General features: G+C 43.5%; 1 protein-coding gene across 2 annotated transcripts in view; it reads left to right on the top strand.

Moving 5' to 3' along the window:
• The window catches only part of CDC14A (cell division cycle 14A), a 111851-nt gene that overhangs the window by 19877 nt on the left and 66473 nt on the right, over positions 1 to 25501 (top strand). For both annotated transcript variants that reach the window (XM_073643038.1, XM_073643037.1), the window contains exon 4: positions 20623 to 20715. In XM_073643038.1, the coding sequence (XP_073499139.1) occupies positions 20623 to 20715 (93 nt within the window). The remainder of the gene's footprint in view (positions 1 to 20622; positions 20716 to 25501) is intronic.

Genomic DNA, 25501 nt, shown 5'->3' with positions numbered 1-25501 from the left:
CTCAAGAATGGAGGAATTTTTAATTTTAGGTTAGGAGCGCACGTCGGGAGCAGGCTCTATGCTTTACATCCTGCTCGCGGTTCCTACAGGCATGTAATTGAGCTCTACCATGTGGCCATCCCAATGGAATTTTTTTTTTTTTTAAAAAGAGTTGGATAATGGAGAGAAAAAGAAAGGGACAGAATACAAGCATAGATACTGAACCGCTCAACTTAAAGGGGATGTCTCAAGTTAATAAATGGGTAGAATTGCAAAGTGCTTATAAAAACATGCAATTTGCAATTTACCCCTTATTAAATAACTTCTCAAGAATGGAGGAATTTTTATTCTTAGGTTAGGAGCACGCGTCAGGAGCAGGTTTCATGCTTTACATCCTTCTTGCGGCCCATACAGGCATGCAATTGATCTCCACCATGTGGCCATCCCAATGGAAAAGTTTTTAAATGGGTTTGATGATGGAGAGAAGAGGAAATGGACAGAGTACAACCATAGATACTGAACAGCTCAACTTAAAGGAGATGTCTCAAGTTAATAAATGGGTAAAATTGCAACGTCCTTATAAAAACAAGCAACTTTGCAATTTACCCCTTATTAAAAATTCTCTCTGTTCTCAAGAATGGAAGGATTTTTAATTTTATAGTGTCCAGGTCAGTGCCTAGGTTCCCATCCACTTTGCAATCCCAGCCTGGCCGGTCGCTTGGTAAGGAGCACAAGGCGGGAGCAGACTCTATGCTTTTCAACCTGCTTGCTGCTCTCTGAAGTTGGCCAGATTGATTGAGTCCCCCTGTCCTTCTCCCATGCTGCAGAGACAAAGCTGTCTGTGCTAGCAGCCTGGCAGAGAGCACTGTTCGGACCAGCGGTGTGACCATGTCTTAGGTCCAAATTGTCAGTCTTCAGGAGCGCACCACCCCCGGCAGAATAGGAGGCCGGGAGACAGAAGAGCAGTGTGTTCCTGAAGATACAACTTGTGAAAACCCCTTTAAAGAGGTTGGCCACTTTATTACAACAGATGTGTTGGGGACCTGATTTTGTGGCTTCCGTACAGACTGCACAGCTCTCCTGCCTGTCCAAAAATGGCTGCTGGTGGAGGAGCATGTGGCCGGACCTGTCCATCCTTTTTTAATTGACAAACACTTCACATGAGGAAGGTGTTTTTTCATTTATGTGACAAATGTCAGGAATTCAGAAGACTGTATCAATGAGGAGATTAATGTCCTAAATGAAAGAGCCCCAGTATTCAGTGGAGTAGCCGGCCATTGATATTCTATTTCGGTGTAATGCCTCTGTAGTGGTATTGCTGTATTGATTCTACATGGATGTATAGCCTCCACACAGCTGAGGCATGCATTATGTAGGCTCAGCCAATATTCATGAGAATGGGACCTATAAATCCACTGACTGCATAATTGCCACATGTAGAAGCCTCCATCATTGCTCCCCTGACACACTGGTGAATGGACAGTCTGGTACACCCTATAAATCTACTTTACTGCATCCTTGTGTTAGGCTGCTTAGTAAGTAATGAAAGGGGTGGTCAAAGCTTGGGTTAATATGCTAATATAGATACAGACAACATCATGAAAAAGGGTCTTCTTTAAGAATTCTGCTCTGGTCCTGTGCCAGCGTTCACCTCCATTTGTATAAAGTAGGCCTTATTGATGTTGTGTCCATCCATAGCCATGGTAATGTCCAGCAACTGCGTAATCATATTACTGCTGTCCATACACTTAAGATAACCAAACGTTCATTCGGTAGACAGCTATCTCTCACGGGTTCCCCATACACATGAGTACTCCCGTCAGCCACACGTTCCTCGAAAACAAAAGAATCTGCTACTTTCCTCGAAAACAAAAGGATCTGGTTGTTGAAATTCCAACGTCTCGGTCCTTCTCTCCGCTAATGTGTCCGTCAGGGAAGAGTTGGGAGGCCCCCATACACACCAGGAGGCCTCCTGCTCCCTCTGACATTGACAGGTTTGGCTGACTCATCCAATGTGTATAGAGCCCCCAATGAATACAAAGTCCACATTAGTAAAATTTAGTCTCTGCCATTGTAACTTGAGAAAAATGTAGCTCAGTTCCCTATTTTTGCTCTTTTGCTTCCATGGATGTGAATTTCCATCATTAGTTTAACAAATCCTATCTTAATACTGGTGTGAACTTTGGATACATTGTAGCACTTTCTGATCTGCAAGGGGTTCTCAGGACTTTATTATTGATGACCTTTCTTTATCCAAAGGTCATCCAACATCAGATTAGTGGGGGTCCTACAACAGATCAGTTGTTTGAAGGGGCTTTGTACCCTTGGTACCATGAATGCTGTTGCAAGCGCTCTCACATTTGATTGTATGGGTAGGTTCATACTTCCGTTTTCTCCCCATCGGAGATTAGAGTGTCATCAGATTTTCTCAGACGCGGAAAAAAAAAAAAAGTTCTCCATTGTGTCAGTCTGTGAAAATCATTCAAGTGCACAGCCCCATAGACTATCATGATGGGTATGAGTGCCTTCTGTGAAAACCACGGGTAGCACTCGTCCAAAAAATCTGCCGTGTGCACGAGCCCTATGAGAGAGAACTTGCAACACCATTCACAGATCACCCTTCTGCCGATTGTTGTGGATGTGGAGAATCAACCCACCGCACCGTTCAGATGGTAATCAGCTATTCTACAAAAAATGTCCTGGATGGAAGCTAAAAAGAATATAGCAAGTAAATATGCTTCAAACACAAAGATTCATTATGGCATATTTTTTTTATCTAGTTTTTGGTGTTTTTCGTTGGTTTTTCATTTACACCTTATTCTTCTTTTAATTTGCACCTTTTTAAAGTCCTTTTTAAATGTGTTTGTTCTCCTGTTTTCTTCTTATGTTTATCATTGTGGGCTGGGTTTGGGATTTCCAGATGTTTCCAGCTGATTCATCAATTGCGACATTTTAAATAGTCGCAGAAGTTTTGCGTAACTGTACTCTAGTCCGCCCTGCCATCGCCCTTGGAGAGATTTAATATACATCTGAGATTTTTTTTTTCCCCCGCTAATTTGGCATCTTTTTAGCAGATCATATGACTTTTTTATGCTAGAAAATCACAGAAAAAGGCTAAAAACAAAAATAAAAAGTATTTTTGATTTGGCATAATATTCATGAACCGCGTGCGACATTTTGAAGTTTGTGCCACAAATGATCAATGAATACCACAAGACAAAAAAAGTAACTCAAAAAAACGAATGAATCGGGCCCATAGTGTAATTAGAAAGCTGAAGAACCCCACATTGTGCAGTATGATTTAGAAAAGGTGGAGACCTTCCAATGTCAGTAGGACCCAGACTTGCGCTGAGGGAATGTTGATGTTTATTACCGAGTTGTTGAGATAAAACTGAAAACCTGTCATCGAGAGCTGTGAAGAAGCAGCGTTGTGTGACTCTGTGTCTCATTGTGCAGAATGTTTGCCGATGCTGCTCATTAATCAGGAAATTACAGGTACAGTTTCTTGCTTGGCTTGTGTGTGTGTGTTGCCCTGGAATCACCAAGGAACTAGGCAGAGCATGGTCACTGCCAGAGTTATGGGAGGAAGCCCGGCGGCTGATAAGGATCCTCTGCATGCTACGCTGTCAAGGAAACTGTTTGGGATTTCGAGTTTGCACCCTGCTCCTCCTCTATGGCTGGATATCTTACAAGTGTTCGCTTCTGCTTGGCTGTGGACAGAAATAAATCTCCACTTTTAGCGTGCCCAACGTGTGATTGCTCATCAGGTCAGAGAATGCCATCTGACAGTGAAAGGGGTTCACATGGCATATAAATAGCATTTCAATTCCTGAATACTGGACACGGTCTAATATAATAACCGCTGACTGTTATAATCCTACCTGTGTAGACAGGCCTATGTAAAATCCTCTCCTTATTCCCTCGGAAAGAGCCTCCAGCTCACAGCACAGGGATTACATTTCAGTGGTCAGTATACTAATCACTGAGGCCCCCTTCACACCTTCATTTTTTCTGGTACGTGTGTCATCCGTTTTCACACTTACCAGAGACAAGTAGACAAGCACACCCATTATAATCTATGGGGCTGCGCACATGTCCGTGTTTTCACATGGACCATGTCACCCACACGTAGACATTTCCATTTTTTCCAGCAGCGCGGATGGCAGTACATACCACACCCGTGCACTCAGATGATATAAGTGTGACATCCGTGTGACGTTGATGTGATACAAACCGGATTAAAATGCAGAATAGAAATGACAGATGTTTAGGTGTTAAAGATGTGCAAAGATAGGTAGATAGATAGAGGGTACATGGATGATGGATAAATAGATAAATAGGTATCTGTGAGACATATAGTTAGTGCCTTGCTTGTGTCGCTTACTGTACATGGATTGTTATAAAAAAATAAATGAAAAAAATGACGTTAGGTCCCTCCTCCCATTTTTGATAACCAGCAAAAGTAAAGCAGACAGCTATGAGCTGATATCAGGCTGGGAAGGTCCGTGGTTATTGGGCTCATCCCAGCCTGAACATTCCAGTTCTCAGCTGCCCCAGAAGTGGCACATCACATTAGATGCACCAATTCTGGCCCTTGTCCTTTGCTCTTCCCATTTGCCCTGGTGCAGTGGCAATCTGGGTAATGGGGCTTGGGGTTGATGTCAGCTGTGAATTGTCCAAAAACACAGTTGGCATCAACCTTGGTGTAAGGCTATGTGCCCACGATGCAGAAATGCTGCAGATTTTTTTCCGCATCTCCCTGGCAGGAAAAACGCATGTGGATTTTACATGCGTTTTTCCTGCCAGATAGAAGATTTTGTCAATTGGTTTTGCATGCATTTCTGCATGCGGGGTTATCAAGTGCTTTTCCAAGCGATTTTAGCATCACTTGGAAAGTGCTTGACAACTTGGTCACACTATATAAATCCATGCAACCGGCATGAATTTATATAGTGTGACCAAGTTAATAGTTGGAAAAAAGATTAAAAATGGTAAAAAATAAAAAAATAAAAAAAACATTATACTCACCTTCTGATGGCCCCCGGTCTTTTCTCCGCTGCGTCCGGTCTCTTGTATGGCTCGCGGTGGTGTGAAAGGACCTTTCATGACGTCATTTAGTCATGTGACAGGTAACGCGACCACCGACGTCAGCGGTCGCATGACCTGTCACATGACTAAATGACGTCATGGAAGATCCTTTTAGACCATCGCGAGCCGTCGGGGAGCCAGGACGCATCATACAGGAGACCGAGGGCCATCGGAAGGTGAGTATATGTTTATTTTTTATTTTAAATTCTCTATTTTTTACAGGTACTATTGTACCAGGGTCTGGACGAGAGTCTCCTCTTCTCCAGACGCAGGTACCATCCGCACATTGAATCGCTTAATGTGCACATGTAGTCATGCGGATATTAAGCGATTCAATGCAAGTCAATGGCGGCAATTACGCTGCGTGTCCGCAAAATTAATGGACATGCTGCGGATTTTTCCGCAATGATAATCCGCAGCGGAAATTTCCGCAGCATGTTCACAGCACATGCGGATTATCATTGGGGACCATGGGGCATGTATTACCAAGCGTTTTTTAAGCGTTTTCGCAGCCGAAATTCCGCTGCAAAAACGCTTAAAAAATGCATAGTGGGCACACAGCCTTAGTAATGGAGAGTTGTCTATCAGACACCCCCATTAATAACCCAGTAATCAAAACTAAAACATACACAAAAATACTTTATTTAAAAAAACACTCCCCGACACTTTCCCTGGTTCACCAATTTATTTAAAAAAATTAAAAAAAACCCACTCAGGTCCGACGTAGTCCTGGAAATCCGTCATAATCCAGAAATAGAAACCTGAAAAACATAAAAAGAGAGGAATGAAAACAAGACAATGTCCCTCGTTCACCAATTTATTAGATAAAAAAAGGTCCCACACAGGTCTGACGTAGTCTAGCGCTTCTCATGTCGTTCCCCGATTCCGGACGGTGACATCACCTCTCATCAGAGTTATCGGGTCACGCTGCTCTACGCGAGATTCGGCAGCTGTGAAGAGCAGTAATGTTACTGACTATCAACGCTGTTCACAGTCGCCGGGTCGCTAACGCTGCTCCAGTTATCTTGTATTGGCTGTGCCACTGATGTCACATCGACAGCCATTCACTAAGCTCAGCAGCTCTGCCCGTTGTAGGGATTTAACTCGTTGGTAGCATTCACACAGGCAAGCAATTTCTTATCCAAACAGGAAGGTTTATTAACTCCATAAACTTCCAGCAGAAAGTAATAACAAAACATATAGTCCATACAGCAGTATGAGAAACAGAGCAGTTCAGCTGCTCAATATTCAAAGTCCAATACTCTGCCCCTTGTGGAGTCTGAGCAACTTACACAGACCCAAATACCAGAGGTGTTTGCACCTCCACTCCCAGACAAGGAGTGAACAGCTCGGCTGCCCTTTTAAACCAGCTGCCCCTCCTGGATTGGAGGGTGGGAATGACTAGTTCTTCCCATCTCATCTAATCATTCCTAACAAACCTGGATTCATATATTGCTCCTATTAACCCTCTCAGTGTCTTCTATCCAGGATTCTGCCCCTCCCCCACACTGACTCATGCAGGTGGTTAGACAAGTAGATCAGGGCTGTATCATTACATCTCACACACTGTGAAAACTGCTCTAAGCTATTGTGGGGGTGTGATCTTCTTTTCTTTGAGTGATTTTGCCTCCTTATGATTGGTCAGCATCATACAGGGGACAGAAGTACACAGCCCCAGTGAAAACTATCTGAAAACACCTGCTTGGACTTATCAAACATTAACTCATTAGGGGGCAAATATTTGATTGCTAAAATCTCCGCAACGGAGAGGCGAAATAAGAAAACAAAACGTATTATTCCGATTTCCAGCCACTATTACATCGTGTGTCCAGTTCAAAGTGAAAAATTTGGTAAAAGGTCTTAACTTAGATGGTGCCAACTTGACTAGACAGTCTTAAAATTTGTTATAGTGGTTTGTGCTGTTTGATAAAACTAGTGTAGTTTAATAGTCCAATAGAGAGGAGATGATGAAAAGCTGAACTCACCGTTTATGTAAAAATAAGAGTCCTTTATTTCATATTCGGATAAAATGAATGGAAAGCAGGGAGGGCAGGGAGGAGGTGGACGACAGCTGTTTCACACTCTAACTAGCGCTTCTGCGGGTCCATCATCTCCTCTCTATTGGACTATTGTTTCTGCATTTTAAAGTTGGCACCGCAAGTTTATCGATGTGTATTTGCCGTTAAGATTCAGGTGCGGTCATTGTGTATTTAGAAGGTGTTGCAGGCTCATCCTCCATTTAGCTAGTGTAGTTTAAGACTGTTTAGTCTAAGTTGGCGCCACCTATTAGATGCCTTATTTTGTGCTAGAAATTTTCGCCAAAACTTTGGCACATTTTTTTTTTGGGCACAGTGTTGCATTTTAGTCCTCTAATCAGACAAGGTGCAGAAAGTGTCTAAAACACATAATAAATGTGGTGCAAGTTATGAAAGATTTTGTTTTGTATAAATTTGGTGCACTTTATATTTTTGCTTTTCCCTTCGGATTGTACTCTAGTCTACTGTTGCAGGGAGTCTATTCTACTTCTTCCCCTTCCGCATCTACTTTATTTTATTGTCAGCAGTAGATTCCTTACTCCTTCCTTTTGCATGCACTCTACATCTTCTTCTTGTAGGCATAATATTTTACTGCTCCTTTCTTCTGCATGAACTCTATTCTGCTGCATCTCCCTTCTGTAAGCCTTTGTTCTACCATGTCTTCCTTCTGCAGGCACTTTTTATTAATGCTCTTTTCTTCTGCAGACACTTTATTTTTCTTTTCCTTCCTTCTACAGTCACTCTACTCTACTATCTTCTTCAGGCTTCTGTTCTACTCCTCTTTTTGATGTACTGCTCCTTCCTTTTGCAGGCACACTACTGATTTTTCATACTGCAGGCACTTTATTGCTCCATCTTTATACAGGCTCTTTATTCTACTGCTCCATCATTTTGCAGGCATCCTCTTTTTTTCTCGCACTCCACTGCTCCTTCCTTTTAGAGACACTCTTTTCTACTGCCCTTCCTCCTGTAAGTACTCTATTATACTGCTCCTTCCTTTTAGAGACACTCTTTTCTACTGCCCTTCCTCCTGTAAATACTCTATTATACTGCTCCTTCCTTTTAGAGACACTCTTTTCTACTGCCCTTCCTCCTGTAAGTACTCTATTATACTGCTCCTTCCTTTTAGAGACACTCTTTTCTACTGCCCTTCCTCCTGTAAGTACTCTATTATACGGCTCCCTCTTCCTGCAGACACACTGAGAGATATGCACAAGTTAGTGCGAGGAACAATGGAATAGCTGCCGATAACTATTATTCAGGGTACTGCTCTTTATTTCGCAAATGGCCTCTGAGAAATAAGAGCTGGAATCTGATTGATTGGTGACTTTCACCCTTTTTTTGCACAATATACAGTATAAGAAACAATGTTTTTTTTTTAAAATCCGTTTCACTGTAATATAATATCTAGCTAATGCAGTATAATACCGCAACATCCACTTTGTACAAAAACTGCCTCGTGCGTACAAAGGTTATGCAACAAACAACTTGTGACCAGTGTAAGTAAAGCTGAGTAATTAGAGTTACACTTGATGTAGAAAGTTAAATGATGTTTAAAGAAACAAATATAAAAATATAAAGGCTTTAAAGTGGATAATTCATCGTCGTACATGGCTTTAGTAGAGAGGAGAGAATCATGATTCTGGAATACAAAATAATACAATTTTTTCACTTGGTATTATCTAGGAAAGTCACCCAAGACTTTACAAGCGTATCCAATGGAATGGTCGTTTTAGCCATACAATTTGACAGCACGTTGGGTGGGTAGACGGAAAATCCATGTATGAATAAATGGAAGCGGGTGACCCTACACTCTCAGGAAGCACTGAGGGAACTGATACAACACAAATAAATACTGAAGGAAGAAAACATTTATCTCTGTGTCATACTGCGGCCGATCTCTCTTCCTTTTCTTATGTAAACATTTATATGATACATTGGCTTCCTGTGATTGCATATATACACTTATGTTTTTTTTAGGTACACATGCGAAATGAATAGGATGAACAGATAATTTGAATTAGTTGATTCTTGGATGATGAGATTCTTTATATGTCCACCTTTATAGTTTGCATTTAGATGTAATCTACATAAAGATGTGGAACCTTGTAAATAAATTGTGTTCCAGCCTGTACTGTATTCCAGATCTTTGTTCATTGTTCTGCTGGCTGTCATTGGAAGCAGACAACAAACTTATCATTAGCCAGTAGATTTTATAATAAAGATGAAAAATGCTTGCATTAAGCTACAATCACACATCCAATGTTACCATCTCAGAGAAGCGGTTCAATTTTTATCTCAAGTGTTATCCCAGTTGCATCCATTTTTTTTTTCTCATCCATTTTTTTTTCTCATCCGTTTTTTTTTTCCACTGAAGCAGGTAGACTGTCTGAACTTTTTTTTTTTTATCCATTGACTCTTAAAGGGTTGTCCGGCCTTAAGCTACAAGTCTGCAGTCATTCTGGGTGACTGCAGACTTGTGAATCCTCACATTGCGTGCACTGCCCACTGTGAGGATCCTCTGGTGCAGGCGGTCATGTGACTGCAAGTTTGTGATTTGCATATGTACGGTCACGTGCCGACTAGATGGGTGCGGCCTCACTCAATACAAGTGTATTGAGCGAGGCCAGACTCAGTCTAGTCGGAATGTGGCCGGAAGTATGCAAATCACATATTTTCAGTCACATGAGAATCCTGACAGTCGGAGAATCCTGACAGTGTTCAGTGCGCGCGATGTGAGGATTCACAAGTCTGCAGTCTCATAGAATGACTGCAGACTTGTAGCTTAAGGCCGGACAACCCCTTTAACAATGGATCAGTTAAAAATATATGAAACTTGGATAGAACTGTGAAGTACAAAGTATATCCTCCATGTTTCATCCATTTTACATGTATCCCTGTAGACTTTAATGGTTGATGTAGATGAGAGTAGGACATGCTCTGGAGTCTCACGGACTGAAGACATGAATCCATTTTTAAAACTGATGTCTATATAGATCAATGAAACTCTATTGGTCCATGTGCTGTCTGAGAAAAATGGAAGCACGCAGACTTGTCACACGGATCGGATGTGTGAATGCAGCCTAAAGATAACACTTCTCAGAATTCAGATTCCCGGATTACTTATGCAGGAAGTGATTTCTGCTTCAAGATGTGCGATATAATACAAGATGTAAGTCAGGATCAGTGCAGGATACACTATATGGGCACATGTATTGAGGCTCCCACAAACTACACCTGCGGGAGCTTTTATGACATCCCAATATCCACTTGAAGTTTGTCCCCCTTCTGCAGCTAAAATAGTTTGCACTCTTCTGGGAAGGTTTTCTACAAGATTTTGGCGTCTGTGGGAGTTTTTGCCCATTCATCCAGAAGAGTATGTGTGAGGTCAGACGCTGATGTTGGATGACACAGCCGGGCTTGCAAACTCTGTTCTAGTTTATCCCAAGGTTGTTGGATGGGGTAGAGGCCAGGACTGTGTGCGGCCAGTCATGTTCTTCCTCTCCAACCACACTCTTTATGCACTAGGCACAGTCATGGGGGACAGAAAAAGGCCTTCCCCAAACTGGTCACAAAAATTTGGAAGCTAGAATTGTTCAAAATGTCTTGATATGATAAAATATTAAGATTTCCCTTAATGGAACTAAGGCATCTAGGCAAACCCGTGGAAGACCACCCTATAGCATTAGCCCTACTCCACCTAATTTTACAGTTGGCACAATGCAGCCGGGCCGGTAACATTATCCTGACATTTGCCAAATTCAGACTTGTCCATCAGAATATGTTTTCACTGCTCCATACTCCAGTGGCTGCATGCTTTACACTTATCCCACCCTTGTGATTGTGCTTGGTGGTGTAAGGCTTGAATATAGATGCTCAGCCGCAGAAGCCCATATCATGAAGTTTCCCGCCCACAGTTTTTGTGCTGATGTTAATGCCAGTAAAGTTTTGGACTCTCCAGTTACTGAGTCGGCACAGCGTTGGCATCCTTTATGTAGTGCAGCACTCGGCGACCCCACTCTGTAACTTTACGTGGTCTGCCACTTTGTGGCTGTGTTTCCTAAATGCTTCCACTTTTCCATAATATCACCCCACAGCTGATCATGGAATATTTAAGAGTGAAGACATTTCACGAACTGACTTTTTAGGACATGATCACGCTCCGTCTTTTTTGCCCCATTTTGGTCGGCTCAAAATAATGGCACTAAAAGCCCTCACAATTCGATCGAAGGAATAATCCTATTAATTTGTATGGCAAAAACAACTTGCTGTTCATACGTTCAGGCTTTCAAACGATTCAGGCTTTCAAGGACGCCAAGCGTTTAAAAGAGGTGGCATGTCCATTCTTCTAGCGTTTTCCGCTAGGAAGACGCTCCATACTATTCAATAGAAGTCAATGGAAAGACTAGAAGACACCCGAGAATCTTTTTGAGTGTTTTGTGAGGCTTTTTGTTTAAAAAAATGCTAACATTTTCTTCATTGTGTAATGGATTTTAAAAAAAAAAGTCCAAAAAAACAGTAAAAAGATGTCCAAAAACACTGAAAAAACACACACACAAAAAAATAAAAATACACAGCAGTGGAAAAAAAAAACGCTCAAAATCCACTAAAATGAGACACTTTTAGTTTCCACAAAAAAGTAGCGATTCATGAAGCTTTTTCAACTTGCGAAAGATGTTTTTAACTGTTGTAAAAAGAGGCAGTGTGAATATACTCTTACAATGACAGTTTTTCTATTGACATAACCTTATGAGTACTTATTTTTTGTACGACGGGTTGTAGCTTTGAATGACGCCATTCATTTTGCACGGTAATGTACTGGAAAAGAAGGAAAAAAAATTCCAAGTGTTGTGTAATTGCAAAAAAATGCCATTCCACAATAGCTTTTGGGATTTCATTTTCACAGTGTTTATTGTGTGGTAAAAATGATCTGACAACATAATTCTCAATTCCAGTATGAACGTGGCGATACCGATCTTGTCCATTTTTTATATTATTTTAGTAGTAAAAAAACCCACAAATTTGTAAAAAAAAAAGTATAGTTTATGTTGTCTATTTCTGCAACCTGTAATTTACCTTCTTTATTTCCTATCAGTAGAGATGTGTGAGGGCTTCTTTTTTTGCACCCTGAAGTGACGTTTTTATTGGCACCATTTCAGGGTACATATGACATTTTGATTTTTTTTTATTGTACTGTTTTTTTAAATGAGGCGATTGAAAAATGGCAATTCTGACGTTCTGATTTATTTTTCGCTGTTCAAAATACAGTTTGAATAATTTTATATTTGGATTCATTGGACTCTTCAGATATGATAATAACTCATATGTTTCTTCTTTAAATTTCTTTATTTTTTAAGGGAAAGAAGGGGGTGATTTTTATACCTTTTTATGAATTTTTTTAATTTCAATTTTCCTTATAGTCTCCTTAGAGGACTTGAACCTGTGGTCTTTCAATTGCTTATATTATGTGCTGCAATACCACAATATTGCTGTATGTAGTGAAATTGCAGAGCTCAGATGCCGGCTGCGTTAACACAGCTGTTATCTGCCTGGTATGCAGCAGGCTCAGCTCCTGTACTGGCTCCAGACTTCCCTTATGGATTTTTTTTTTATACTGCAATACTATAGTATTGCATGATGGTCTCCTATGAAGCCCAGCCTTATTTACATAAGAAGTAGAAGGTTATAAAATCGTATCCAAAGATGGATGTTTTCAATTTAAAATGAGTATGATTATTTTTTCACTTTCAATAATGTGAGCCCCGTTATGTAAGTTTGTATGAGTTTATTATTATCATAGGGGTATGTCACATGGTAATCTGCCTGGTATAACAACCCTATGGAGATTTGCATCTTAAATACTGCATCAATGCTGTTTTTTTCCTAATCGGAACATTCATCAGCACACTTATAAATAGATTAAATCTTCCATACACAACAAATGGAACAATCACTAGTAATAAATAGGTTACACTTCTGCAAAGATCCAATCTTAGAGTTTATTAGTATGATTTCATACAATTTTGCAGAAAAATGTGTTGATAGGAGGCAATGACTGCTTTAAGGCAGCAGGAGGCAACTACCTGCTGGTATTTTCTTAGTCCCATAGCCAAAAAAACCCCAAAGTCCCTAATAACCCCTTTAAGTTTTGTAGTGACAAGACAGTTATTACTCTGGTGATGGCCATAACTGTGTTCACAAACTGCAACGAGGCCTTATTCATTTTACTGATGTTAATAACTGGCCATTTACATCTGATCTACATATGATGGAAATTAGTCTTGATTACATGATAGAAATCTAGGCCCCGAGTCATCATTTACATTTTCTTTAAAGGGCCATATCAGACCTCTACTATGGCCTTACAGGGTATAGAAAAGTAAATCTATACATACCTGTATGGCTCATAGCAGAGGTCTGATTGCAGAAAAATCTGGTTTTATAAACTGTTTTCCGTCCGGGGGACGCCAAGCAAACCCCTCCTATCTGCTTATTATTCCCCTAAATCACCGTCTCAGTGCTCAATTACCATATTCCCCCCCTCCCCTGCACGTCACAGGGCCACTGAGACTTCCGCTCCGCTTGCAGTACGCAGCCAAACGGGGCTGGAGGGAAACAAAGCGTGCTCCATGTGAATGGCGCTCTGCGCATGCGCGGGAGGGGAAGCAGAACAGGGCACGTCACAGGACCTGTCACAGAGGCGGTGATTTAGGGGTATAATAAGCAGATAGGAGGGGTTTGCTTGGTGTCCCCCGGACACCAAGCCTCTGGAAAACAGACTTTATAAAACCAGATTTCTCTGCAATCAGACCATATGGGCCATACAGGTAAGTATAGATTTACTTTTCTATACCGTGTATTCCCATAGTAGAGGTCTGATATCGCCCAGGGGGGTGACACATTCCCTTTAAGTTACTTTCCTTTTTTGTCTTGTGGCATTAACTGCCGTTTTGGCGCCAAATTGATAAAAATGGCGCACACGATTCACGAATTTGGTGCAAAGTAAAAAATAGTCTTTTTTTCCTGTCTTGAAATGCTTTTGCGACTTTTGGCAGAAAAAGTCACAATTTGGCGGCGAAAGTTGGGAAAAATGTGCCAAAAATCTGGCATACTATGAAATTTCACTAAATTGAAATTGCACAAAAATGTATGATATATATATTTTTTTAAAGTTGTAATTGAAGAATCAGGCGAAAACATTTGGAATCGCTAAACTTCCGGAAAACAAAAAAACAACAACAGACGAGCACATATGACATAGATTTAAAAAAGGTGCAAATACAATAATGAACTGGGTGCAAACATAAGAAGGCACAAAAACACACAAAACTAGACATAAAAAACAGGTGCAAAGGCAATGATGAATCAGGGCTGTAGTTTGTAGGGAGGTGACATAGACATATTCCCCAACACACTGATTGCTGTGCTATATAATGTCCCCTCACACAGTATAATGTCCACGATGTCCTCACAAAGCCCCTATACAGTATAATGTCCCCACAAAGCCCCCCATACAGTATGATGTCCCCACAAAGCAACCCACACAGTATGATGTCCCCACAAAGCTCCCCATACAATATGTCCCCACACAACCCCTCACGCATTATGATGTCCTCAAAAATCCCCCACACATTATGTCCCCACAAAGCCCCTCACACAGTATGATGTCCTCAAAAAGCCTCCCATGCAGTATGATGTCCCCACACAGCCCATAACGAATTATGATGTCCCTACAAAGCCCCCATACAGTATTATGTTCCCACAAAGCAACTCACACGGTATGATGTTTCCACAAAGCCCCCCCCATGCAGTATGATGTCCCTTCACAGCCCAGAACGAATTATGATGTCCCAACATAGCCCCCATACAGTATTATGTCCCCACAACGCCTCTCCATGCAGTATGATGTTTCCACAAAGCCCCCCCATGCAGTATGATGTCCCAACATAGCCCCCATACAGTATTATGTCCCCACCAAGCCTCTCCATGCAGTATGATGTCCCTTCACAGCCCCCCACGCAGTATAATATGACACACAGGCCCGCTTCCTCTGCTGAGCACTCTTATGTTCTCTATGAGCGAGCCACTGACAGGCATTTCTGGCAGCGGGTTGTCTCTTGGAGAACAAAAGATTGGCAGTCCAAAATCAGACATGTCTGATTCCTAGTCTTCCCCGAAAGATGATTGTTAGACTGTTGTCTGAACCCTTTGATAGCGGTGCTTTCTGACGACATTAGGCTAATGTGCATGGGGGCTTTTAGCTGCCCCTTATACACAATAGATGGTTCAGCCAAACATTCAGCCGGTGGCTATCTCTCCTGACTCCTGCATACACAGGAGCGCTCGCTGTGTCGAGCCCGCCTATATTTTCCAGACTCCTCTGGGGGCTTATCTCACTGAGGAAAAAGGATCAGCAGTCCGAAATTGTTCATGCAGGATCCCTATCTCACCTGACATCATCTCTCCAGGAGTCGGGAGGCCGCCATACATGTCAGACCTTGGACTGAGCCCACAAATACGAGTGCGGCCTGCATTAGTGTAATGTAAGGGGTCCTTTAGACCCGATAATGAGATTTTTGACTATAACACATTTACACATAGTGTTGTGCCTTGTTCAGCATAGTCGTGGTGTTGTCATCATAAAAATAGATCATCTCTAGATTGTGCTCCCTTGTGATCTGGAGGCACCTGGATGGAGAGTATTTCATTTTTGCTGTGTTCATTACTTTATCAGGTGCAGCGTATTTATAGAGATCTGCTAACCTATGCATACACTCTGTGCACTGGAAAATTCTGTTTTTCCATAATATCCTAAAATCTAAAGTTGCTGTTCTGTTATTTTTTTCCTTTAATATAGCAGTTTCCCATAGATAAAAAAAAAAATCACTAGTAATTGTGAGACATTATGGAGGGAATTTATCAAGACTGGGATTTCTAATGCCAATTTTGAACCAAAAGCTGTTTGGAGTAAAGTGCACCAAACTGTGTTCCCTTTAATAAATGTGTCCCTTCTTTGGACCGTCCATGCTCCACAAACAGTATGGTAAGCTTGTCTCTTGCTTTTAGAGAAGTTACATGGCCAGCCAGCAGGGAAAATACCCAATACACCAAATTTCTGCAACTTTTTTATATCTGGAAGCTAGTATTTAATAATGATATATTCCCTTGATAAGGTGTATAACTATATCTCTTGAGCGTATCTGTTATCAGAGGTCCCCATACAAATTGCATATATTATTTAATAGATCTCTTGGGCCTGAAGAAGCTTGTGTACTTACTAAAAATCTATGTCAGCATGGCTGAATAATCCTTTTTGAATGTGTTCCTGCCTGATAATAAAACAAGCATTTTATCAGCCCTGTTCTAGCTCATCCTAATAATTGGACCATGCAGCCATTCCAACATAGATTTTTTAAAGTACGGTACATCATCAGGTCTAAGATCTTTACAACGTATGCTGTTTGTATTGTGAAATCTGGTTACAGATCCCATTTAGGTATGGTCCCAGCTGTCTGAATTATCCATAGTTTTAATTTAGCGTCATACAGTTTTTCTAAATACCCCAAAACATAATATTTTGCCAAGAGAAGAACATTTATCCTATTAAAATTGCATTTACATTTTACAAAAGGTCTAAAATAATCTGTGCTTTGATACAGATATTTAGAACTGGCAGACTTACTTTAACTTTACACTGGTACAATATAATTTTAGACTAAACAATTAACATTGTCCAGTGCAATATCTTCATTTATATACAAAATGATTATCACCATTGGTATTAAAAAGGACCTTTCACCAAATTTCTAATGTTGAACTAGACACATGCTTTAATAGCATCTGCAGAGCAGAATAACATGTTTTTTTTTTTTTTCAGAGATATTAGCAATCAAAGTATTTAGCACCTAATAAATAAATTTTTCATTAAGTCCAAGTGGACGTTATCAGACAGTTTTCACTGAGGGCGTGTACATTTTCGCCCTGTATAATGCTGACCAATCATAAGCAGGCAGTAACACAGCAGAAAAAGAACACTCCCAATAACAGCTTAGAGCAGGTATTTCAGTGTGTGAGATGTATGACAGATAGCCCTGATCTCCTGGTCTAACCTGTCTTTGAATAAAAAGTGGTGGTATTAGAGCACAGATGACTAACACCTTCCAGATAAGGTCCCTGTGGGGAAGGGGCAGCACTGCCGAGTTTAGCTGTGTCACGGTACAAACCCTGCTACCAGCTCCCCTCCTCTCATAGCATGGTCACCTGTGTTGTAGTGCCCCACGCTGTTTGTACAGAGATGTCTCAGTAATCACACTTATGTCTGCTGTGCTCAGAGCCACTTGTAATAGTCGCTCTACAATGGGCTGCACAGTGGCTCAATGGTTAGCACTGTTACGTTGCAGTGCTGGGGTCCTGGGTTTACATCCAACCAAGGACAACATCTGCAAGGAGTTTGCTCTCCCCATGTTTGTGTGGGTTTTCTCCGTGTATTTCGCTTTCCTCCTACACTCCGAAGATCCAGTGATAGGGAATTTAGATTGTGAGCCCCAATGGGGACAATGATGAGAATATCTGTATAGCGGTGTGGAATATGATGGTGCTGTATAAGTAAGCATAATAATCAGAGTAGACTTTCATTATATGCCTCAAACATGAGTAACCTGCCTGTTTTGGACAACTCATGTGTGAGATGTAATGACAGCCTGCTCTGCAGTGTTGTGCGATTTCTGACACCAATGAGCTCTCATAGCTAAACTCAGCTGTTCTGCCCCTTCCTCCACACTGACTGCCAGGACCTTATCTGAAAGTTTTTAACTGTGCTCTACTGCTACCACGTTCTCCTCATGCAGGAGGTTAGACCAGGAGATCAGGCTGTCGGACATACATCTCACACACCAGGAAACATGCCATAAGGCTAAGCTCTGGGCATGCTCTTCTTTCCCCTGTGTGTTGCTGCGTGCTTATGATTGGGCAACGTCATTCAGAGGGAAGATGTACATACCCCCAGTGAAAACTATCTGATAACACCAACTTGGACTTAACAAAAATTAAAGAGAACCTGTCAGCACGATTTTGTAGTGTAAAGTAAATACATGGCTGTATTACAGATCAAATTGATACCTTTGGTGGAGAAATCCTCTTTGTGGTTCTTCTTTAATCACCATTTGAAGATTTCTGCTAATTAGATTTTTATGCACAGGGGCTGGACTGTGCACTGGGTCTTCTCCCTGTCTGTGATCTCTCCGCCTGCCTCCAGTCTGTGATTCCCCCGCCCCTCCACCTGCCTCCAGTCTGTGATTCCCTCTCCCCTCTGCCTGCCTCCAATCTGTGATTCCCCCCACCCCTCCACCTGCCTCCAGTATGTGATTCCTTCTCCCCTCTGCCTGCCACCAGTCTGTGATTCTCGGCCCCTCTGCCTGCCTCTGGTCTGTGATTCCCCCGCCCCTCCACCTGCCTCCAGTCTGTGATTCTTGGCCCCTCTGCCTGCCTCTGGTCTGTGATTCCCCCGTCCCTCCACCTGCCTCCAGTCTGTGATTCTCCTGCCCCTCCACCTGCCTCCGGTCTGTGATTCCCCCGCCCCTCCACAGGCCTTCGGTCTGTGATTCCCCCGCCCCTCCACCTGCCTCTGGTCTGCGATTCTCCCGCCTCTCCGTCTCCCTCCGGTCTGTGATTCCCCCGCCCCTCTGCATGCCTCCGGTCTGTGATTCCCCCGCCCCTCCGCATGCCTCCGGTCTGTGATTTCCCCGCCCCTCCGCATGCCTCTGGTCTGTGATTCCCCCACCCCTCCTCCTGCCTCCGGATGCAGGCGGAGGGGCGGGGGAATCACAGACCGGAGGCAGGCAGTGGGGCCGGGAATCACAGACCGGATGCAGGCGGAGGGGCGGGGGAATCACAGGCAGGAGGAGGGGGGGCGGGGGAATCACAGACAGGAGGCAGGAGGAGGGGCGGGGGAATCACAGACCGGAGGCAGGCGGAGGGGCTGGGGAATCACAGACTGGAGGCAGGCAGAGGGGCCGGTGTTACAGATCCGGGTGGTGGAACCTCTGTGCTGTGGTGCAAGGAGGGACCAGAGTGGCGTAACTAGGTATCAACTCGGACCGACCAAGGTCGTACGGCGGCTCAATCGACTCCGTGACCAGGGAAGGACCGAGCAGAGGGACCAGGTGCTACTCTGGGACCGACCTTGTATGAGAGCAGGTGACTCCCACGGGTCAGAAGGCAGGGACTGACCAGTACAGCAGATGAGCACGGGGAGGCAGGCAGACGGGTGGTCCGGGTAGACGGACTGACAGGCACGGCAGGTAACAAGCAGGAGCCTCCAGGTAGGCTGACTGGTAGGCACGGCAGGTAACAGGCAGGTGCTTCCAGGTAAGCGGGCTGGCAGGCACGGCAGGTAACAGGCAGGTGCTTCCAGGTAAGCGGGCTGGCAGGCACAGCAGGTAACGGGCGGGTGCTTCCAGGTAAGCAGGCGGGCTAGACCCATAGACAGACTGGCGGACTGGACTGTAGACACTGTCGGGCTGGAGAGTAGACAAGCTGGCGGATAGGACTGGTAGTCAGGCAGGCGGACTGGACTTGTAGTCAGGCTGGTGGGCTGGACTGGTAGTCAGGCTGGCGGGCTGGACTGGTAGTCAGGCTGGCAGCGGGACCTGAGGGCTGAAGCGGAGTTTAACACACAAAGCTACAACCTTGCACGGGCACCTCCATTTTGGAGGAGGTGCCTTTTATATGAGAGGTCCTCCTTAGGACGGCGCGCGGCCCCTTGAAAAGGGAGGAAGCGCGCGCGCCCTAAGCACAGTGCCCGGGAAGCTGCGCGCATCGGCAGCAGCAAATGCAGGAGCGCCAGAGGACGCCGGGTGGGGAGCGTGGCAGTAAGAGGGACGGCGTCTCTGCCTATCAGGGGGCAGAGACGCCGATACTACAGCCATTAATCACAGTCTGGAAGCAGGCGGAGGGGCTGGGGAATCACAGACCGGAGGCAGGCGGAGGGGCTGGGGAATCACAGACCGGAGGCAGGCGGAGGGGCTGGGGAATCACAGACCGGAGGCAGGCGGAGGGGCTGGGGAATCACAGACCGGAGGCCGGCGGAATCACAGACTGGGAGGAGAAGACCCAGTGTACAGTCCGGCCCCTGTGCACCCAAATCTAATTAGCAGAAAACTTCAAATGGTGATTAAAGAAGAAGCACAAAGCGGATTTCTTCCCCAAATGTATCAATGTAATTAGTATTACAGCACCATTACAGCCATGTGTTTAATTTACATTACAAAATCGTGCTGACAGGTTTTCTTTAAAATGAAAAAAAAAAAAAAAATATGTTTTATTCTGCTCTGCAGCCACTATTACATCATGTGTCCTGTTCAACGTGAAAAATTTGGTAATGGGTCCTTTTTAACTACAGCTCTTCATCATGTGTTTACTAGCAGCAAACAGTTCTCCATTAGATGTCATGTCATTAATACTGCCTGGTTGTAAATGTGTGGTCTACTCAGGTCACTGTCTTATTCTTCCTTTTTTTCAGTCTTTCAGTTTATCAAGAAAGAAAATTGTGCACTACACCAGCTATGATCAGAGGAAAAGAGCCAATGCAGCTTTCCTGATAGGCGCGTATGCGGTAAGTGTTTAATAAAGACGTGAACCCAAGAACCCTGACCATTCTATACTCTGATCCGGAGGGGGCTGTCACCTGCCCCTTGTGTGTGTGTGAGGAGTGATAAGTTCCTGAACTGCTGCTGTTCCTCTTCTGAACCGATCCTCCCTTTGTCTAAGAGATTCTCATTCTGCCTTGTTAATATTTTACAACAGGACAGAAATAAATAGAACGGGTCTCATATGTCAGGGTTCTGTTCAGGCTTTCATCATAATGTGTGCATCAAACCAAGCAGTGCGGCAGATTTAAAAGGCCTTTATTACAGACTGACGCTTTTTACGGGGCATCTTCTATGTTGGCAACGCTGGGAGCTAATTCCTATTATTCATAGTCTGTATTAAGATAAAATATGTGTACGGAGATGGATATACTGCCCACATTCCCCCTTGAATAAACATGTGTTATTGTGATGTATAATGTTAATTGTGACTTGTGTTAGTAATGTTGATAATGTGTTCTGCTTGACAATAGGGAAACCAAGAGTTAATGTTTGGGACTAGCCCAGAAGTGGGAGGGGAAAGGCTGAAGAAAAAGAGACAATTTCCTGTTGAGAAGTGTTATGATAATGGCATAGTACTGCTGGAAACCAGTGGCTGAAGGAGCACGAGCAGGAACAGCAAGCAGTAGTAAAAGTTCTTGGAGTTAGCAAAGGAATTGTAGGAAACAATCCATAGATAGGTGAGAACAATCTGGGTAAGAATGTTCAGGAGCTGGAGACTGGAACTAGGCTAACAGCTAGACACAATACTCAAGCAATGAGTGAGAGATCCATGTGGCTTTAAGTAGGCCCAAACAGGAAACAAGATGGATCCCACAGGTTCAGAATCTGCCATCTTAGTAAAGGGCAATTGCAGAACATAACAGCAGCCTCCAGTGGTAAGGAGTGGGATTGCAGCACAATTATTAAGGTGAACAATAGCAGCCACTGGTGGTCAAACTGTAGAAGGTCAACAGGAAGGCTTGGAGTGCATAGAGAAGAGACCTAAGGTTTAGTATGAGCAGTGCCGCATTCCCTGGGTGTCCCTAGTAGTGAGCGGACACCAGGAGAAAGAGATAGCGTGATCCGGAGCTGAAGTGAGGAAGAGTGACTGAGAGACAGAGTGATTTACCAGAGGCGAGTCCTGGGAGAGGACATCTAGCAGCAAGGACCAGAGTTTGTAACTCCTAAAGGTAAAGGGCCTAGATAGGACGGAGTACGCGAGACGAAGAGAGTGCCCCGGTCGGGAGTTCCAGAGCATCAGTGGAAGAGAAGTATGTGCCATACTGGCACCAGATTTCCTCAAGGCCACAGCCCCACTATCAGTATTTGGTCAGTATTCGGTCAGGAGTGGGTGATAATTGCAGAATTGGTGACTTGTTTCTATTATATCCTTTCTCTGATTGTTCCTCACCTGGTTTTGGCTCCCACTCCTGAGAAAAAATACTGACCACCTACTGACAGTGGGGCTGTGGCCTAAGGGAAAAGAAGACTCGGAACCTCAGGTTGCGTAAAGGACTCTTGCTATCTGAACTGTAGTGTTGAGCTGGGTTGTGGTGAAGTAGTGAGGAATAGTGAAGATAGAGGACAAGTAAAGAGTGAGAAGAGAAGAGAAAAGGATTGAATTTGTGTGAGGAAAATGTTACGCGTTATCAAGGAAACGTTTGAGAAGATATGTACCCGCTATCTAGTGTATATAACGCTCCCCAAGTTTGTCTTCAGTAAAAAAGTTTATTTTAAACCTGTGGTCTTCCTCCTTGAACTGTCAAACATCTGGTCTTGGCCAACCAGCTACATCGGTTACATGCAGCCTGCACGGGCGTAGCGCTCTTACAGCACAAGGCCACACACCCAGGCAGGGCCCCCCCTTCATGTAACGTCCCGGGGTGTAAGAGACGAGCACCTCGCCCTCGGCTACTGCCCTGTGCCATGTTATACATGGTCACCTACATCTACAAAGAAGAAATTGGAATCTGCAAAACTGTGATTCTACTGTAGGGTTACTTAGGAGTAGTCTCATGAGAGTCTGATTTTAATCTTGGGCTTAGCGAGTGAACGCCAATTAGAACGTCAGCACGTAATTACAGTTCGGTAATTGTGTCCTGCTTTCCTGCTACACTGGTGGAAGACTGCTGTGCATAGCGCATCCACACAAAATCAAGACTGAGTACACCAGGGAGACACTTTGGATAGTGGATTTCTGCTCTGGTTATTGGATGGTTTTCCAGAGCTGGAGACCCCACTATATTGTAGTCATATGCCCATAAAGGACTTATTAGGGTATGTTCACACATAGAATTTTTGATGTGTTTTTGTTTTTTGCAAATCAAAAATGCATTCCAAAGGCAGAAAACTTCAGCATTTTTATATGTTTTTTTTGTGCCAAACGATCTTGCTCTCATTTGGGAAAAATGTAGTAAAAACTCTGCAAGAATGGACTTTGCACCACAAGTCAAAAACTCAATGAAAAAAAACACACCCTGTGCGAATTATATTTTAGAAGGCTCATTCCTTTTGCTATTACTGTAAGGCTACGTGCGCACGTTCAGGATTTGAATGCAGAAAATTGGTTACAGCTTCTGCATCTCTTGGCAGGAGAAACGCTGTAGAAAAAACGCGTTTTGCCGCGATTTTGATGTGGTTTTTGATGCTTTTTTTTATGCATTTTTGTACATCAGTGAATGCTTTTTGGAGCTAAATAAAGATATTTGAAAAAAGAAACGTGGAACATTGCTTTAACCCTTGGATTACTGTCAGACATTGAGTGAGTATATTGGTTAATTTAAATTATTAAAGAATGTATCTGTTGTATTTCAAATAAAGTGTTTTACCCTGTGTGTGTGTTTGTTTAACTCTTTACTTAGGTTTAGTAATGAAAGGGTCGGATTGACACCTTTTCATCACTAAACAAAAGGGCTAGGTGTCAGCTAATCCCATAAACCCAACTCATTAGCATTCCCATTCATGTCATTTCTGGGGTAGCTGAGAGCTGCTATTTTTAGCCTAGGAAGGTGCCATTAGGCAAACATGTTCCCTGGCTATTAAAAACAGTTCACAGCTGTTTGTTTAGCTGCTAGGTCCCCAAGATCAGCAGCGCTTTATACCCAGCGTATTTTAGCTGTGTCCAAAATGCTGTGTTCTAATGCCGCACTTTTGTGGTCAATACATGCGGATCCACCACATATAATGACATTTCAATCTGCCAAAATCTGCAGCGGAGACTAGCGTGTCCGCAACAGAAATTAACATGCTGAGGGTGAGTTTGGATATATGCCCACGATCTGGAGCCGCTGCGGGTTTGAAGCTGCGTGTTTATGCAGAGTCAAACCCGCAGCGTCCAGATGTTGCAGCATAGTGGATGGGATTTCTAGAAATCCCATATCCGCTATGTATGCATCTGAGACTGCGGATCACCCGCGGACACTGACATGCGGCGCATCTTCGCAACAGAAATTTGACCACAAGAATGTATTGAATGTGGTAAATCCGCATAGTTCAGTGAACACATGCGGATTTACCTGCGTTCAATAGAATGCAGCATTTTGGACGCAGCAAAAATATGCTGCGTCCAAAGTGCTTCTACGTCCGGATTGTGGGCACATAGCCTAAAATTAAAAAAAAATGGCGTGGGCTCCCTCGTCATTTTCATAACCAGTAGAGGGAAAGCCGACTGCTGGGATCTGATATTAGTAGCCGCGGAAGGGGCCATTAGCCAAAAATGTTCCCTATCTATTAATAACAGCCCACAGCTGTTTGCTTAGCTTTTACTGGCTAGATTACAGGGGGACCCCAGAGAAAAATTGACTTAAGGTCCCCCTATAAAATCTTACCAGAAAAAGCTAAACAAACAGCTGCGCGCAGATATTAATTGCCATGGAAGGGGCCTTGGATTCTAGCCCCCTCCGAGGCTAATATCAGCTCTCAGCAGCCCCAGAAATGGCGCATCCACAAGATGCGCCAAATCTGGCACTTAGCCTCCGCTCTTCCCACTGCTGTGTAGCGGTGGCAAGTGGGGTAATAAGGTTAGGGTTCATGTCAGCCTTGTATTGGCAGCTGACATGAAGCCTAGGTTAGTAATGGAGAGGCGCCTTCATTACTAACCCCGTAGTAAGGTTTTTGACGTTATCTCAAATAAGGATATAGCCAGAATAAAGTGCTTTCATTTAAATAAAATTCCACATGGTTTTAATAATTTATTTAAAAAAAAAAAAAGACACCGTATACTCACTTAACGCCCAGTCCCCGAAGCCCTTATCTCCTGTAAAAAAAACAAAAGTAAAAAATAACCATATCACTCACCTGTCCACCGTCATGACGTAATCCCAGTGTCCCATGACGATCCGGGTCACTTCTGCAGCAGTCACATCAGCAAGCACTGATGTCACTGCTGTAGAAGACAGCACTATACACTGACAGGAGTGTAATCACTCCTGTCAGTGTACATCGCTGCGCTGCTGGGGCTGAGTTCTCCTGAGTTCATCAGCTGAAGATCAGCTGATCAGCACTGGTGCCCTCATTTACTGCATCAGTGTTCCGTGGGAAAATTCCTACGCAGCACCGATGCCGTAAGTGAGGGCACCGGAGCACGTCAGCAGCGCAGCGATGTACACTGACAGGAGTGATTACACTCCTGTCAGTGTAGTCCTGTCAAGTGTATAGTGCTGTCTTGTTCAGCAGAGACATCAGTGATTGCTGATGTGACTGCTGCAGAAGTGACCCGATCGCGCTCCTGTCAGTGTATTGCCGGGTGGTCGGGTCGCCATGTGACATTGG

This window comes from Phyllobates terribilis, unplaced genomic scaffold (genome assembly GCF_046119375.1).
Source record: "Phyllobates terribilis strain yellow unplaced genomic scaffold, ASM4611937v1 Scaffold_8__6_contigs__length_399053987, whole genome shotgun sequence".
NCBI lineage: Eukaryota > Metazoa > Chordata > Amphibia > Anura > Dendrobatidae > Phyllobates > Phyllobates terribilis.
Note: the sequence above shows the minus strand (reverse complement) of the source record. Positions and strands in the feature narration are given on the sequence as shown.